The 16604-nt window shown below is 46.3% G+C and overlaps 3 protein-coding genes across 3 annotated transcripts in view; 1 reads left to right on the forward strand and 2 right to left on the reverse strand.

Annotated features, from left to right (window-relative positions):
- LOC135806229 (very long chain fatty acid elongase 6-like) overlaps nt 1-459 on the reverse strand; it is a 1609-nt gene extending 1150 nt beyond the window's left edge. Inside the window, exon 1 of the mRNA XM_065320388.1 lies at nt 1-459. This exon is cut by the window's left edge and continues 1150 nt beyond it. Coding sequence (XP_065176460.1) covers nt 1-81 — 81 coding nt within the window. The 5' untranslated portion in view covers nt 82-459.
- A 2699-nt stretch (nt 460-3158) lies between these two features.
- LOC135806230 (tetratricopeptide repeat protein 8-like) lies at nt 3159-13495 on the reverse strand. The gene is made up of 15 exons (XM_065320389.1): nt 12699-13495; nt 11605-11725; nt 11182-11257; nt 10754-10870; nt 10431-10473; nt 10114-10203; nt 9191-9235; nt 8605-8690; nt 8254-8392; nt 7641-7700; nt 6768-6907; nt 5845-6016; nt 5073-5195; nt 4414-4497; nt 3159-3891 (listed from the first exon to the last, which is right to left on the reverse strand). Exons 1-15 carry the CDS (start codon nt 12909-12911, stop codon nt 3772-3774), a joined length of 1629 nt encoding a protein of 542 aa, XP_065176461.1. The 5' UTR covers nt 12912-13495; the 3' UTR covers nt 3159-3771.
- A 138-nt stretch (nt 13496-13633) lies between these two features.
- LOC135806231 (uncharacterized) lies at nt 13634-15890 on the forward strand. The gene is made up of 2 exons (XM_065320390.1): nt 13634-14019; nt 14944-15890. Exons 1-2 carry the CDS (start codon nt 13900-13902, stop codon nt 15361-15363), a joined length of 540 nt encoding a protein of 179 aa, XP_065176462.1. The 5' UTR covers nt 13634-13899; the 3' UTR covers nt 15364-15890.
- Nucleotides 15891-16604: the final 714 nt, after the last annotated feature.

Here is a 16604-nt window from a genome sequence, read left to right on the forward strand (position 1 = left end):
CCACTCGCGCAGTCGATAGTAATCGTAATAACTGTCCTCCAACTCCAACATTGACTTGTCTAAATTTCTAACGAACTCCATTTCCGTACTTCTCGTACTTCTTCCCCACCCTCTCCAACGCTATTTTGAATGGCAGCTAAATAACCTGTGGGCTTGTCAACATAGAGTATTCCAGTTCGGAAGAACCGGACTCGACTAGAGCTTGAAGGCGAGTTTCAGAACTGCACTGATACAATGGGAACGAAACTCAACATCGCACACACATGCGGCAAAGCATTTCAAGGAACTGTTACTGATGTTATCTAAGCGCGTGTGAAACCAGTGTAGTGTCCTGCTCTCACAAAATAAGTTCTGGATTGGGTAACATCACGGTCTCAAGATGTGCCTGCGAGAAGGGCCGCCCCATGCCCAGTATGCACCGTGTACAAATGCACGGATCGGAGCGGAGACGCTAAACTGAAGCCGTGTGAAGGACCAGGTGAGTGATGGGTTGGCGGGAATGTTTGCCAATATGCAATGGCAATGTTGACATGACCTTTGACATCGCGTGCATTGCTGCGCACACCGGCCTGTTGTTCTGGCCTTCGGGCTGGTGTCCGGTGACAGCGACGCTGGCGACATCGTACCAACGAGTACAGGGAACAGGGAGTCTAAATACAGTGTCAGTACGAGTAGTCTTTACCTGTTTTCACCTTCACCATTGACATTGTTTTTTTGGTTTTGCTCGCGGCTGCAACGCACGGGGTAGTGAACCCAGGACAGAAGCGGACCAGGCATCATGACTTTGCACATCTATCGTTATGCTGCTTCATTACGCGACCTGTTTTATTATTATTATTATTATTGACATTGTTTACACTGTGCTGCCATTGCCAGGGGAGTAGTAAAATACCAGTCCTGTAGTTTACTTCTTTCTGCTAGCTATGCCAACTCCAGACCGTGCGTGACCAAGGAGTAGTAAAATACCACTACTATCCCTGTTGCAGAATTAGATACATGATTGTACATGTATCGGGACTTGGCCAAGGAAGGCGCTGGGACATCCTCTCGGCATGCCATCAACCATCAGGAGTCACGTCAACAAGCGAGATGAGTAAGATGTATTGACGCATGGACAGATCTGTCACTGACTGCCAGACATCCATGGACCTGTGGTCGACTTCCAGACATGATAATTGCGAGAGAATGAAACTCTCGGTCCCTTGGTCCCATCTTGTAGTTCCAACAAGGACAGCCTGTGGCTTCTGTCCTTGTCCAGGAGGACTACAAGTTGAAAGTCATAGTCGTAGTACCAAAGCCAAAGGGACCGGACTGCAAAGACCTACAACATGACGAATGACACAAGTCATGTAGATCTACTACTATTACTACTACTATTGTACTAGCACCTGTCGTCACTTGTCGTGAACCTCTACTGGCTCTACTCTACCTCCACCTCTTACAAGTGACTGATTGACTTAACTACAATGGGCCAAAGCCAAGGCAAATGATGTACATGATTGTACAATCAATCATGTAGATGTACATGTAGGTTCCAATCTCTCTCTTGTGTAGGTATTTGATACACGTCATTGTAAAGTCATGTACATTGTAGATGGAGGCTGCTATACAATGTAAGTGTGGGTGACTTTTCGCGAACTACCGGTATTACTAAAACTAGTCACAGTACAATGTACATAATTATGTACATGACACATGATCACAATGATCACCAACAGTACAGCACACAGTGACACCGAGCTAGGGGTAGGTCAACCACCTCGTCTGCCAGTTACAAAGGGAGGCAAGACGAGGTGGAGATGGTGCAGCAAAAAAGGGGATCGAAAGGAGAAAGATATGAATATGGCCCGCGCCAATAGGGAAGTTACTAAATTATTTAGAGAGCCTTTGACAACGGTACAGCCGTACTTGTTTTCATGCCTTCATACCAGCAGTCACGGAACAGCGCTTGGTGGTGTTGGTGTAAGCTGGAGGGGGGGGGGGGGAGGGGGCGTGGACAATGACCGTGACCAACCATTAGCTGTGTGCTCGCTGTTCTTGTGCTTCAAATTAGTTAGTTCCAGACACACTTCGAATTTAGTTCCGTGGTCTTCTCCGGTCGCTCGCAATTGGTTACGGTATGTCTCTTCTCAGTGCAAACTAAAAATGGTGGGACCATGAGACTATTGTTTTCTTTCCGTTTGTCACCGGCTTTTCCGTTTACTCGGATGGTCGCCTTGTAACGTTAGACGATGGATTAGATGTGGCAGTTTCCGTCCATTGGGCACTGTGTTATGTCTCTACAGTACACTGCAGTCACGTTCAGCGTCTTTCCTTGGGCTGGCTGTCGGCTTTCTGAGTTTGACTGTTCTATTTGACTGAAACTAGATAGGTTCCCCCGCTATGATTGTATTCTTGCCAACATGATTGTAAAGTATGAGTAGTAAGGTTACACACAAGAACAAAGTCAGGACCATGGACACTGCTATTGCCACTACACTGTGCCAGACTTGGATGGGAACAAACCACGACAATCCGACACATCATTTGTAAAGAGGTGATTCAGCCCGCCCTCAGCCCTGACTCGGACTGCAAGTAACAGTTAGTTAGAGTTATTGCAGCCTGGGCATGCTATGAGTGGATGCACGGATTGCCTTGGTAAAGTGGACAGTGGTCCCTGTTACTTGAGTACAGGTAGAGATGTATGGCCCTATGGGTGCATCAACGGTCACGTGCAGTGACTGAACGATTTGTGTATTTGCTCCTTTGTACTTGTGCATGTATTTCAGAATTGAAAACAAAAAATCCGACGGACTTCTCAGCGTATGTCATGGGCGACTAAGGCCAGTCATATCCACCGGCACAGTGAGTCAGTCAAATCATTTGAAATCAGTCCAACCAATCTTACCCATGATTACTGCCAGTTGCCACATCACAATGTCATGCACAACAAGACCTTGACCTACCTACAATGTACAGACTCCGTGTACTTCCAATTCAGCTTGCTCTTGCAAGGAACCAACTGCACACAATCTTTGCTTTATGGCACACTATCACTGACCAGTACGCATCCTGATTTTAATGAGGGGGTGGTTTTCAATTGCAAGTTACAGCCTAAGTAGACGCTCCCCTTCCCGTTCCGGGAAACAGACACAGCACAAGTCATGATCACGCGTTCATACGTGTAAGTCATAATATTCACACGAAGCAAAGTGATAGTATCTTCAATTACGGCAAACCAAAGTACAAGATTCTTTTATTAAAAAAATACTTGACATTGGCGCATATCTGCACAGGTGCGGTCCTGACATCTGCATGCGTGAGCACCGACCTCAGTATAAGATCCATAGAGTCCTCAATACAATGTCACGAAAAACAAATACCCATGTAGGTAACTTACTGATCCAATCGAAGCAGTTGTTATGAGTTAGAACACTTTTTAGATAATTTTTCAGCCGTTCAAGTCACAATCCTAACCAGTACAAGGTGCCTAGTGCTTTGCTGGTACAATGTAGATTACACAATACTGTGACATCATTACACAATACTGTGACATCATTACACAATACTGTGACATCATAATTATATTTACAGTCTTCATGACGAGTGACAGTGCCCGGACCAAACCGGCATGAATCGGACACAGTATACTGATGCCAGTTCAACTATTCTCCATTGCATCGTACTATTGGTAGGTAGACGGGAGTGTCCGATGCAAAGAAACAGTCTCCACATCTCTAATTCAACACTACTCATTCTGGAGCTTATCCCGATGGTGCTAACCATAGCCTTCTAGGCACCGTACGAGAAGAATGACTTCAAGTTCTCCAGCAAGCACTTGGATCCAAAGTGGTCAGGAAATCCTTCCAAGGCTTTCTCGGCACAGCTGTAACTACCGGCAAAATCTCCAAACTGGAAGAGGAAGACCACAGCACACACGTGACAATTAGTGCCAGCTCCTGATGGCCACCTGTAATAGGGTTTCAAAGTGCTCCGTATCACTGCCAATGCCAACCGGCACTGATTTCTGCATCCACTTGGATCCACGGTTTTGGTAACCGTCATGGACTCGTGTATAGTTGAATTGCCGGTCTCCTTCACAGTGGCGGCATAACACGTCCCTGAGAGTATTATTGGACTGGTTCTTGGGAATTGTGCACTGCTCGTAAAGGGAAAATGTGACAGGAGGGGTCGGTCATACAAGAATAACATCATGGCCCAAACACCTGTTGGTTCTGCAACCCCATCTCTAACATGTAGTAAAAGAGAGAGGGGGACGATTGGGAGAGAGAGAGAGAGAGAGAGAGAGAGAGAGAGAGAGAGAGAGAGAGGGGGCGGGACAGAGAGACGGTTGGGAGGGAGAGAGATGGGGAGGAGAAAGGGAGGTAGATAAAGTGGAGAAGAGTAAGGTTTGATAGTTTCTACTGAACTCACTGTTTCCAGTAGCCTTGCTTTGTTGTAGTTTGCCTCGTACAGCGTCGGATTGAGGTCAATACTTGTAGAGAACATTTGTTTCGCCTGCAGATTCCCAAGTGAAGGAGCATGTATACAGCACAATTGATATGCAGCATATGCGGTATGAGTAGGAAAAGATATACAGTCAACTTACTTCGCTTATAACGACACTCGGCGGGGCATCAGAAAAGCGTCCTTATTCGCGAAGTGTCGTTATACCCGAAGTCTTATTATATGTGTCACAGTTGGATAGGACTTTGCTCTGGGCATGAAAATTATGTCGTTATTCGCGAATTGTCGTTATATCCGCAGTCGTTATTAGCGAAGTTGACTGTAGAAGAAGCTGTATTTGCAGATACATTAGATATAGACGACTCGATTGGAAACGGATTCTCACTGGTGGCAGTCTTTGGCTATTTCTATATTAAAGTTTAATATGTTCAATCCGCCGTGTGTATTCGAATGGACATCCAGGTCACGCGCCATGCAATCATGGGCCATTGATGCATAGAAAGTCCTGAGATGTCAAGATAATGTTGACCAAAACCACCTCATTGAGCTAGGACTTCTGCCAAAGAGCATTAAACCGGACCTGGTGTATGCATGAACCAACCATGGACATAGCACCTCTCACTCACCATATCCGTTTTCCGTTGCCGAATGCAGAGAACACCGAGATTATTGTAGCTCTCCGCATTGTTGCTATTCGCTGCCAGTGACAACTTGAATGCGTAGGTTGCAAAATCCAAGGCACACATGCTCTGCAAGAAGATGCAAGTAGCCCATAGCATGGGTTTCATTCTACGGTACATGCATACCGTATTTTCATTTGAAGTCGTTAAATGCAAAATGACTGTACACGACTGTGCAGTTATTTGACTGTACATGACTGTGCAGTCATTTGCCGGTTTTGAGACAAAATTTGTTAGAATTTCACCTCGCTAACCCACAAAAATCCGGAGATCATTAACTTTAATTGACGCTAAAATATCTGGTCTTTAATACAGTAGTCGACTTACAACCGGGGTTTAACCGCTACTGATCATATTGATATTGAATCAGTAAACCGTTAGGTGAGCTCGGATATCGGTTCACCTTGGAGCACAACTCAGAGAGTCGCACCCAGCGCAAAAAAATCACCCAAAGTAAAATACAGGCCACAAATAGCACCGGCAACAGTGCATGGTACTTGCACTTTTGAAAACAGCTGAGTGCATTCAGCACAAGCCACTCAGCAATTCAAAACAGCTGAAAGTGGCTCAGTGAGAGTCCCAAATTCAGCGGTTTCAACCGAAATGAGAGCGTTTTGTCTCCTCAACGTCTTAATTGCCTTAGAAAGACTGCGGCCATGGGGGGTTTGTGGCAAAGTGGCACATGTATCAATTTGAGAATGTAGCAGACAGAACTTACTACACAGACGCAGCCAATATTGTACCAAACGTCCGCCATCTCCTCATCATTAGCCATTCCCAGTGCACGATCAAAGCATGCAAACGCTGACTCATAGTTGTGCGAGTAGAAGCAGCACAGAGCCAGGTTGTTGTAGATATCCGTACTGCTCACTCCCATCAATACCAGTCGCCTGAAACACATAGAAATTCACACACGAGGATAGAAAAGTTGTGTGTGTGTGTGTGTGTGTGTGTGCGTGTGTGTGTGTGTGTGTGTGTGTGTGTGTGTGTGTGTGTGTGTGTGTGTGTGCATGTGTGTGTGTGTGTATGTGTGTGTGTGTATGTGTGTGTGTGTATGTGTGTGTGTCTGTATGTGTGTCTGTGTGTGTGTGTGGTGTGTGTGTGTGTGTGTGTATGTATGTGTGTGTGTGTATATGTGTGTGTGTGTGTGCGTGTGTGTGTGTGTGTGTGTGTGTGTGTGTGTGTATGCTTGTATTGCTTGTCACCATGATACCGATCTTCAAATCTGCATAAAGAAAGCAGTTGGCTCAGAGACAATCACTTTGGAACCACAAAGAGTTAGTTGAACAATTCTGCAATAAAATGTCTAGCTCAAAGTCATATCCAAGCCCCATTCAGCATAATTATTTCCAATCTACTTCAACTTCGAGCAAAATGTGGAATACATGTAATGACGGTTACCGGGATACAATACAGTGATTGGACTTTCAAATTCACAGTGAATTTTTCTGTGAACCGCCTGTATATACCACACTCACTATCCATTTGATACACGTACTGGTAGGTGCATGCCAAATTGCAACTGTCAGGCTACACAACCAAACTCAATGACCCGCATTATGGCGGCACAGAAAACCTTCAAAGATATCTGTGCCACCTAGCTGGTCGCAGGAACCTTGAAGTACAAGGTTATTGACTTACCGATAAAACTGCAGCGCCATCTCTGGTTGATCACTGTAGAAGTAGTTGGTAGCGAGGCAGGCTGATGCCTCGACGTTCAGATTGTCTTGATGCAGAACGTCACGGTACACATTCTTTGAACTGATTGAGTCCTTGAGACCCTACAAAGTGACATTCAACATTCACGATGTCAGTGTAAAGCATCTAGTGTAGTTAGGCTGTGGGGCCACAAATGTTGTGAATCTGTATCTTGCCTGTCATGATTGCCTGAAGAAACTGACAGTGTTTAGGTTGAGCTCAGTCCTTCGCGCTATTGACTGGCTTTTCACACAACACCGATTGATGTCTGGTGACATACTAGACATGGTTAAAATGTTAGCGTTCACGCTAACTTCAGCCGTCGACCTGCACCGTGTTTTGTGCGTTTCAAGACATGGTTAGCATTTCAGTTTCTGACATAACGATCGACTTGTGACGTCACCCCAGTTGGAATCTTACCGTTTCGTTCTCCCGCTATATTATAATTAAAACAGAGTTTCTATCGTCGAAACAATACCAAACCGACGGTATTTCGGGCGTTGGGTGCGAGTACCGTTGGATTTAGCGTGAACGGTAAAATGCTAACAATGGCTACTGTCTTCCTTCATGCTCCTATTGATCGCTACCCAGGGGCTCTCCATCCAGCTCTCTCTCCATCCAGCTCTCTCTCTCTCTCTATCACGCTATACTCTTCTTCACATACGCTATAAGTGTATGTCTTCTTTGCAATAAAATCAGTGCCGTGACTGACGAGTTCGAGTACACAATCGCGAGTAAGCAGTGTGTGCGCCTGCGTGCGTGTGTATGCATGAGCGTTATGTTTGCAGTACCCATGGCCTCCGATGATAGTCTTACCTCGTGAACCCGTGCAATAGCAATCAACAGGGACACCTCGCCGGGAAAGCGGCGCAGCCCCTAAAGCAAACAGTGACCAGAAAAACACATGCACCTATCATGCTAACATGTACTACTAGCACATATAACATGCACTACTAGCACATATAACATGTACTAGTAGCACATATACATGTACCGTAAAGTACCGTTGATCCGCCCACTCTCTTATTCCCGCCCCTGTCGATTTTCTCCTTGTGAAGCGACTTCGGCGTATACAACGAAATACGATGTTGAGCCGACGCATGCACTGCTGTACACAATACTTGCCAACCCAGGATCAAAATGTGCACAATCCAGCACATTGAGTCTGATCCTCTACGTTGTTGTACATCGTACTGCACTTGACAGCCTTGATCTAATTCCCGCCCCCTGCCGAAAACCCAGCTGGGAAGCAACATGGCGTGGGGGCGGATCAACGGTACTTTACGGTAGCTACCATCACCACAAAACTGTGAATCCGACACGTCATGTGACACAAGCCTTTCATATGTGATGTTAATTAAGGTACCACATCACTCTTGACTGAATAGATGTACATGTACCGGCACTAGCACTACACCCGCTGACCTACCTTCTGATAGCATTCAATTGCAGTGAAAGGATGATCTAGACGAATGTAGACCTTTCCGAGGTGCAGATAGGTGTCGATCATATCCTGCACCTTCAGTGACGCTTTGAACTGCGCCTCGGCCTTGCGGATCAGTCCAACCCTGCATTCAAACCCAGCGCATACTGTTATTATAGTCATCAGAATATCTATCCACCGCACATCTACGGACATTTTAGCCAAACTAGTAACACATATCTTAGGATGGAAGACCCACACTGCTTTGTCACTGAGAGAAGCGGCAATACAGGATACTAGCAAGCAGCTTAGCAATACCTATCCTTCTGACCATAGAGTCAGCCTGACTGGACTAACCTGAAGTAGCACTTGCCAAGTTGTGCTTTCCACCACCACTCTTTGAAGTCCGTCTGCTGGGTTACAAGCTGTGCAAGGTTCATTGCCTACGCCCGGCCGAATCGTACAACGCAGACGGTAAGAAGAAAACAATACAGCCCTACGGTCAGTTGATAGTGTAAGTACAGGCAGTACTGACCCGAGCACATGGAAACGGGGTGCATGGTAGCTCATTCAAATCATCAGCAAGGTGAAACTAGTAATATCACTTTCCTTGCATCTAACTGAGCACTACGCCGAATGCATCATTGACAATGCATCTGCAAAAAGTCACAGTGAGTCATGCCATTTCCTGGCGAAAACAAACACATTTGCCTTGAGCTGAAGCACAGTAAGTCAGTACTACTCCGGCAATCAGTATCAAACACTGAAAAGACAAAAAAAGGAATAAAAAGTTGTCTAAAAACGGCAGAACCTAGAAAGCAGGTTGGAATGGACCACTACAGTGGTGAACTGTTGCCGATGACACTATACGAGTACATAGATAGTCAACTGCCCATGGATACTCAGTCAGTGCATGGCACCACCGCAGAACTCGTGATCTTACATTACGTATGTCATTGATGTTGTAGAAGAAGTACTCAAAGAGAGGCTGCATAGCAGAATATCAACAGACAAAGCGAGACCATGATACAGGGCAACAAATGATGATCCTCGGGTAAGGCAGTGGAAGAAAACTGATTGCAATATCTGAGCAAGATCCAGCAACTTCGTGAGCCAGCAAGCCTAGCCGAAGGAACTGATTAGGTTTTCAAAGCACTGTCAGGGTTGAAATAACGTTGGGCACACTCACTGCACAGGACATTGGTTCTTGAGTGATCAATGGTTGCAGCAGCAGCAGTAGCATACGATTATTTTGTACTCTACGGAGGTTGCCGTGTATGGTAACACCGGCTGTGCTTTTCATATTCAACTGAGGTGTTAAAGCCGGGCCTACAAAATGTAACTTATCATCCTGGTTTTTAAGAAGTACATCAAACAGTACTGTGCTAGAATGGGTACATGCATAATGAAGAGTATACAACCTGGCAATCTCTTGTATCAGCCATGGAGAAATCTGTTCCATGGCACCGGTCTTCCACGGGAATCGCGACCATTTGTTTGACTGCGGCATGATGCAACCAACAATGCATGGCCAATGATCAAACGTTCAAAGAACTTGTATGACTCAGGGATAGTAGTTGGAGAAGAGTATGGTTGGTAGATGATACATGTCCCCACACTGAGCCACTGCCTGATGAGCATCCACCATAAGTATAATATGCAATACATAATATGCAAAGAGTCTATAAGTATAATATGCAATACATAATATGCAAAGAGTCTATGCACGAGTCTATGCACGTGATCATCCCTCTGCTAAAAAAAAGTAACGAAAAATCCTGTTGCTGGCGAGTCTATCAGACATCTTGGTGAAGGAGTTGCACACTCTTGGTTATGGACTCTTGTGTTGTGTTGTGCATAACTGACCTTTGCTAGTTCCGGCTTCTTGGCATACTTCTCCAAGTCCAGCTTTGCCGGGTTGACAAATGGACCATCCTTCTCTGATATCATGGATGCCTTTGGACAAAAACCAACACAGGGCAATGGTTACCACGGCTACTTATTGAGACTGACATTGGCCTTGTACAACTTTCATCACTGTTTTTTTAAATTAAAGCAATGTACAAAACATAGTCACTATAGCTAACAGGTACACCGTTCTGGTACATGTGTAGTCTTAGCTGGTATTAACTTGCTACAAGTAGTGGATGTGTTTCATTACTGACATACCATGGCCTACTCACCGTGCCCAGGCGAACAAATCTTCCCGACGACGTTGTCACGGGCCTACACGAGTATCAATAACACGAACACAATGCTCGAAGCATGGAAACAAGATTTTACATTCATACATCATCTACCGTGAGCCCAGGGCATGTCACATTGGGAATGATTTTAGTCTGGCCCTCTCTGGCCCGATGCGTTGTACCACCCGCTACATGTGTGATCACTAGGTAGTGTCATCATACCAGTATAGTGTATACTGTACGCCGTGCAGCTGCTAGTGGCATATAGTGCATACTGTACACCGCATCCTTGCAAGCTCTGCCACCGCTGACTTACTAACCTTGCCGTGGAAGCTGAACGTGCAGTTCTGACAGCCTGCTCCATGGTCGTCGGGCGGCCAGACTGTGTTCCCGGGCGTGCAAACCCTGTGACAGGACGTCCACTCTGAGATACTGGCCTGCAGTTCACATGCAGCAGCATATCGGTATATACATGTATGTGCTACATTACTCAAGAATAGCAAGCATGTGAGTCTATGTAGCGCTAGGATGCGCATCCCCGACCTGAGAATACAGGACACCAGCCTATTTATAAGATTAAATTTCACTGAGAACAACTGTACACATACGAACATAAATGTACAATAGACACATACACCTACTCAGTCAATCTCCATTACACTTCCTTACTTTCCAAGGATAGGCCTGAGTTTTACAAGCAACATTACGGAATCGCAATACATTAAATGTAATTCTCGCAGGTCCTTACCGAGTAGCTGTCTCCGGTACAACCGACCGTGCACCAGTCTTGGGTGCTAGGGGATTTCTAAATGACGTCCCGGGTCCTACATTGCCAACAGAAATCACAAATGAGTACTAGTATTGAGCGATTCCAACCGTCAACAGATATTAGTAGCTGGTATCGTATATACATACATTCAAAGAGACTTGGACAGACTGACCAAGCTGATAGAGAGAGAGAGAGATAGACTTGCCGATAGCAGACTGAGATAAGCATGTACACAAACGGGTATGGCTTTAGTGCGATTGTGCACTCAGAACTGTATTCATGATTGAAACATCAGCTATGTGAGTGTTCACGGGTCCACAGTACACGTACACCGGTGCATAGATCAGTGCACACTCTAACTACAAGCGAGCACTGGTAGCAGCATGTACTAGGGTCCATTACTTGCAGTGGCCGTTGTGACCGTGTCATCCATCAACAACTCCGCAATTCCGACTTCGTCAACCTCGACTTCATCGACATAGGTTTGTGCAGTTAGCGCCTGCATCTTCAGTATCCACGCCGCCTACGGAGAGCACAGACACAAAGAAGAGAAAAGGGTGTTGCTTGCCAGTATGGTACATGTACAATCGACATGGAACTCCTGTACGGTAAACACTGCCGTCTACGTCAGTGTACTTGAAAGAAAAAGGTAACCACTACCCATCGATCAATCAGACTTGACAATGGGCATGTTAAAAAAAGAAGAAGAATGAACCCCAATACAAAGGGGAGACTCGTAGATACATGTAGGTGAAAGCTCCTTGAGACTTACAAATCATTGTCCTCATCAACAGTCAGAGTGACTTGCACAGAGGCATAGGATCGTCACAGTGAAAGTGGTACATTGATTCTTAGCGGCCAGCAACAACTTTGTTTTCATTTCAAGATGATTTCTGATCCGCTGTGTAATTCAAAGCATCTAAGAAAGTCAACAGTTTCATTTGCCTTCCTGAAACTGGTCTGGGGGGGGGGGGGGGGGGGGCATGATCATGCCACTGGTATAACGCAGGATGAAACAATAGGGATTGAAAGTGAGAAAAATAACGACTTTCGAATCCACTCCACCCATAGCGAAGTACAGGATCTGGTGGGTGGAGCCGTTGTGCCGCACACAGGTCAGGGTCTCAGAGGAGTGAGACCCTGACCGGGCGGGTCCAGTCCAGTCACTACCGGCAGATGTCACAGTGTCACTATGCTGCGAAGGGAAACCACCCAACATGGATGGATCCATGTGGATACAAAAGTCAGGGTCGTCAAACTTGTCATGACTCCGCGCTGTGTGTGCCTTAGCACTTTGAAGCCACAGGCTATTGCAACAGTATCCCTGTTTCAGGTTCAGCTGGAACCCTTACGGGAGTCACCTAGCAAGCGATGCTTTACTACAGTGAACCCTAGATAGTACGACGAGCAGAAGATATATTATTATTGTGGTGGTGTTGCGAGGCCGCTTGGCAATGTCTATGCATAGCTTAGTACAGAAAAAAAGACAGACTGACCTTATCAAACGGATTATCCAGCAGGATTTGTCCACAGGTTTCCACGCACTCCTCAAACTTTCGACGCCGTAATTGATTCAGGGCTTTGAGCATTTTGTCAGGATGGTCCTTTTTCTCCCTAGCCGCCGCATGTCCAACACGCTGGCTCACGCTTGCCGCACGCTGGCTCATGCTTGCCGCACGCTGGCTCATGCTTGCTGCACGCTGGCTCATGTTTGTCGTAACGCTGATTCTGGGTACAAGTTTGTAGTCAGCCACCCCACCAGACACCACTGACCAGTAATTCAGCTACACAACAGGTCACCTGCTGCCTGGTACTCCGAAGTAGGTGCTGTTTAGATAGGAGAAAAACATTCAATCCCATAGAATTGTTTGAATGACTATGACCACGATCACACTGAACTCATTCAGCCGCGGTGTACGTGGCTGTGCACATCTTTCCCGGATCCCGGTTACTTATCAGAGATTTCGGTAGTTCAATACTGGCGACAGCAGACGACTGCACAGAGGCAATCGCTTTGCCGGATGTTCTCCTGGGCTGGCTCTACAAACAGCTGCTATGTCTGACCAGCTGTCGTTGGTTAGCTTGGGGGGGGGGGGGGGGGGGGGTTGACAGTACGACGGAGAGGATACTTTGCTGTGCTCTGGAGTCTGATCTGGAGCTAGGGCTAGGGAGGTTTGGAAAGAAGGTTGATCTATCTCTGCATTCTCCTGGAAGGCTGCGTGCCGCTGACTGTGGCCCACTAAATGCACTCACGGGTGAACGGAACGACCTGAATAGAAGCAAACAAAAAAAGAAACGAAAAGAAAGCTTGTCAAGTCAGCGTCTCGGGTACACAGCTAAATCGTCTCCATGGCGAGAAAGTGGGAAAACCCCGCGCTATCTGTACACGGCGGCCCACACGTGCAGCAAACGTTCGAATTACTTTCATCTCGACTTCACACAATCATCGTTTGCAAGCACTGACTGTTTTGTTGGACTCAAAATAATTGGGAGGCCTGGAGGCGAGACACGAGCTGCTACTTCTGGATGGTCTCACTGTTTTAGAGCTGCTTTCAGTTGAAGTATTCAAGACCGAGAGCTCACGCTCTGGGTTCATAGGTCCCGGAGCCATGTTACTACGTGAAATGCTCGCCACTTCACATTTTTCTTTGCCAGACATATATATCTAGCTCTTGCTCAGCTGCAGCCTCACCAGGTATGTCGCAGAATAAGACGACGGTGTCGTCAACGCCAAAGAGCTGTCCGGAATGTGGTTCTATCCTTCGTTACTGTCGTATGAGCACAGATGATGCACTCTACTTGTGTAGCAAAGAGTCGGTGAGTTTTCTTTTCTTTTTTTCTTTCTTCTTTTTTTGTTGTTGCTAATATAAAGATGTTGTGTATTTCGTGTTTCATGGGGTACTATGTACGCTGGAGCAGTATCTACTATCAGGATATGATTTGGAATAATACGTAGATATTGAAGCAAGCAGTCACTCGTGCAAGCCACGAGTCGGTCATCCATGCACTGAACGTACAATTGACTCGTGTGCCTTAAAGGTGACTTGTGAAAACCGATTTAGGAAAGGCAAACAATAAACTCAGATCTCCCAATCACTTGCTCAACATGGGACACTTGTTCCCCAAAACTTTGCGTGCTTTCTCATCAGATGGCGTGAAAGCCCCTTAGAATAAATTGACTTGCCGCATAGAAATTGCAAAAACTGCTTTGCGATGTGCAATGCTGGATAAATCTTTCCCGGATTTACTCGTGCTGTAGTTGAATAGTTGAAAAGATCAAGAAAAAGAGGGAAATGGTTCGCTAGTGGTACTTGAAAGAAAAGCCATGCGTTAAGAGTCCACTAGCTATACCAAATCTTGAACAGTCGGACGTGCACAATTTAGCACAAAAACTGACAGGCAGTACTGAGCTACTCCACAGCATGATACTGAGTTTGAGCACTGATCGATAGTGCTAGCTGATGGTCTTTCAACCTGGACGGATCATGGTTATGAGTACAGTGTATCATGCCGTGGATCGGGTCAGTACTCCCTGTCAATTTTGTGCTAAATTGTGCACGTCTCACTGTTCAAGATTTGGTACACACGGAGTTTGTGCACTCTAGCACAAAACCTGTACCACAATGTTTCCTCTTTTTTCTTTCTAATGTTATCCTTGGCTCATTGTTTGAGTTTAGTCTCTTGTTCTTGCTGTAGTTGTAACTGTTGCTGTGTTTTTGGTTGTTGTCATGTGTCGTGCAGTGCGCCTACCCCCTGCTATCGCCATCGCTATCTGCATTGTTTGTCAAGATACCGGACTCACAGAAACTTCAAGTCACTACAAAGCGCAAGGCCGCTGCATGTAGTAGCTCTGCATCGTCGTCGCTGTCGTGCAGCCCAGCTTCGGCGATGGGTAGCAACGTAGGCCAGCGCTCGCCATCTCCCTATTCCGCTGCGGCACCTGCGGAAAAACAACGGCGGCAAAGTGCACCGCCATCATGGTCACGCACGTCGTTGCCATCATTCAAGAAAACGCCTCCTTCAACTAGCAGCACCCCATCGCCACTGTCGCTAGCTTCGAGTCTTGGAAGTCGAACCAGCTCTCCTTGCACCCCCAAGTTCATGGATCAAGACAGTGTTCCAACTCCGGAGGATAAGCAGTGGCAGCCGAATGCCGATTGATCTTCAGCTTTAAGCTGAATAGTTACCGGCAGCTGCTATATGGACAAATACATCTGGTGTGTTACCACATTTCAGATCTTACACCAAGTAGTTGCACGGTTCATAACACACTCTTGATTTTTGTGGCGTCTTGGCAAATACCATCGTTGTTGACAACTTGATTATTATTTGACCGGGTTATTTTGATCTACTAGTACCACCAGGCTGGGCCTGTATTTGATGATTTTTATGTTGCAATCCCAAATCTCCTGGACTCATGTGGGGTTGTGTGGAATGATGTACATTAACTGCACCTGCGGTGTAGCGGTGTATTCGAATACGGATTAGTCCGCCAGTATCTCAGACCGTAATGTTGGTGATGATGATATTCCGGAACTGATACCTTCATCTTGTTTTCCCTAATACCTTTTGACTACGTACATATGTACCCATTGCCAATCACAACCTGTACTCGTACATGTACTTGTACATCGGGGAGTCGTGGCATCTACATGATGAGGGGACGGAACGAGATCATTGTACCCGAAGCGATGTGCGTTTTGACTGCTCGGATTAGGAAGTTCTACGTGATCCTTGGTTTATGCAATTCGTGATCGCGACCTGGGCCTGCTGACCAGCCCAAGAGCTAGAGGCCTAGATAAGCGAACGATGCCATAGTATATATTATGCCGGCATGTATAAATCGGCCCTGTCCCAAGGGTGACTGTAACGGGCAGCCCCGGAGCAAAACCCGCATAGTATAATAGTAGCCCGGCGACCGGGTTGTCTCGCTGTACGCTGCAACTCCCTGGTGTTCACCAAGGAGTCAATGTTGATCCGCCCAAACCTTTTGTTTGAGTATTCGTATGGACTGGTATGGGTCTAAAATATCCTGAGCAGGTGACAGCCGGCGAACCCTGCATGGTTCGGTTGGTATGTGTACTGTTGGGCTCCCTGGATACAGGTACAGCAGTACGGGTTCCGTAACACGGCTTTTTGACCGCATTTTGTGTGAACCAACAATATTTTATTGTTATTGTACCATGATGTAGACTCTTCCTGTATGGCTTTGTCATTGCTTATGATCAAGAGTTCATCACCCTGAGGGTAATCTTGACATTGATATTGGCTGGTGGATGTCAGGGAGTCGTCAAAAAAGGGTACATATCCGACTCCCTGGACCCTGGTACAGACGTCAGTCACCATGGTCACACATGTACCTCTTGCCAAGTCTTGGTCTGGGTGCACGATGACGTCGCCTG

The sequence above is a fragment of the Sycon ciliatum genome, chromosome 1 (assembly GCF_964019385.1).
Source record: "Sycon ciliatum chromosome 1, ocSycCili1.1, whole genome shotgun sequence".
NCBI lineage: Eukaryota > Metazoa > Porifera > Calcarea > Leucosolenida > Sycettidae > Sycon > Sycon ciliatum.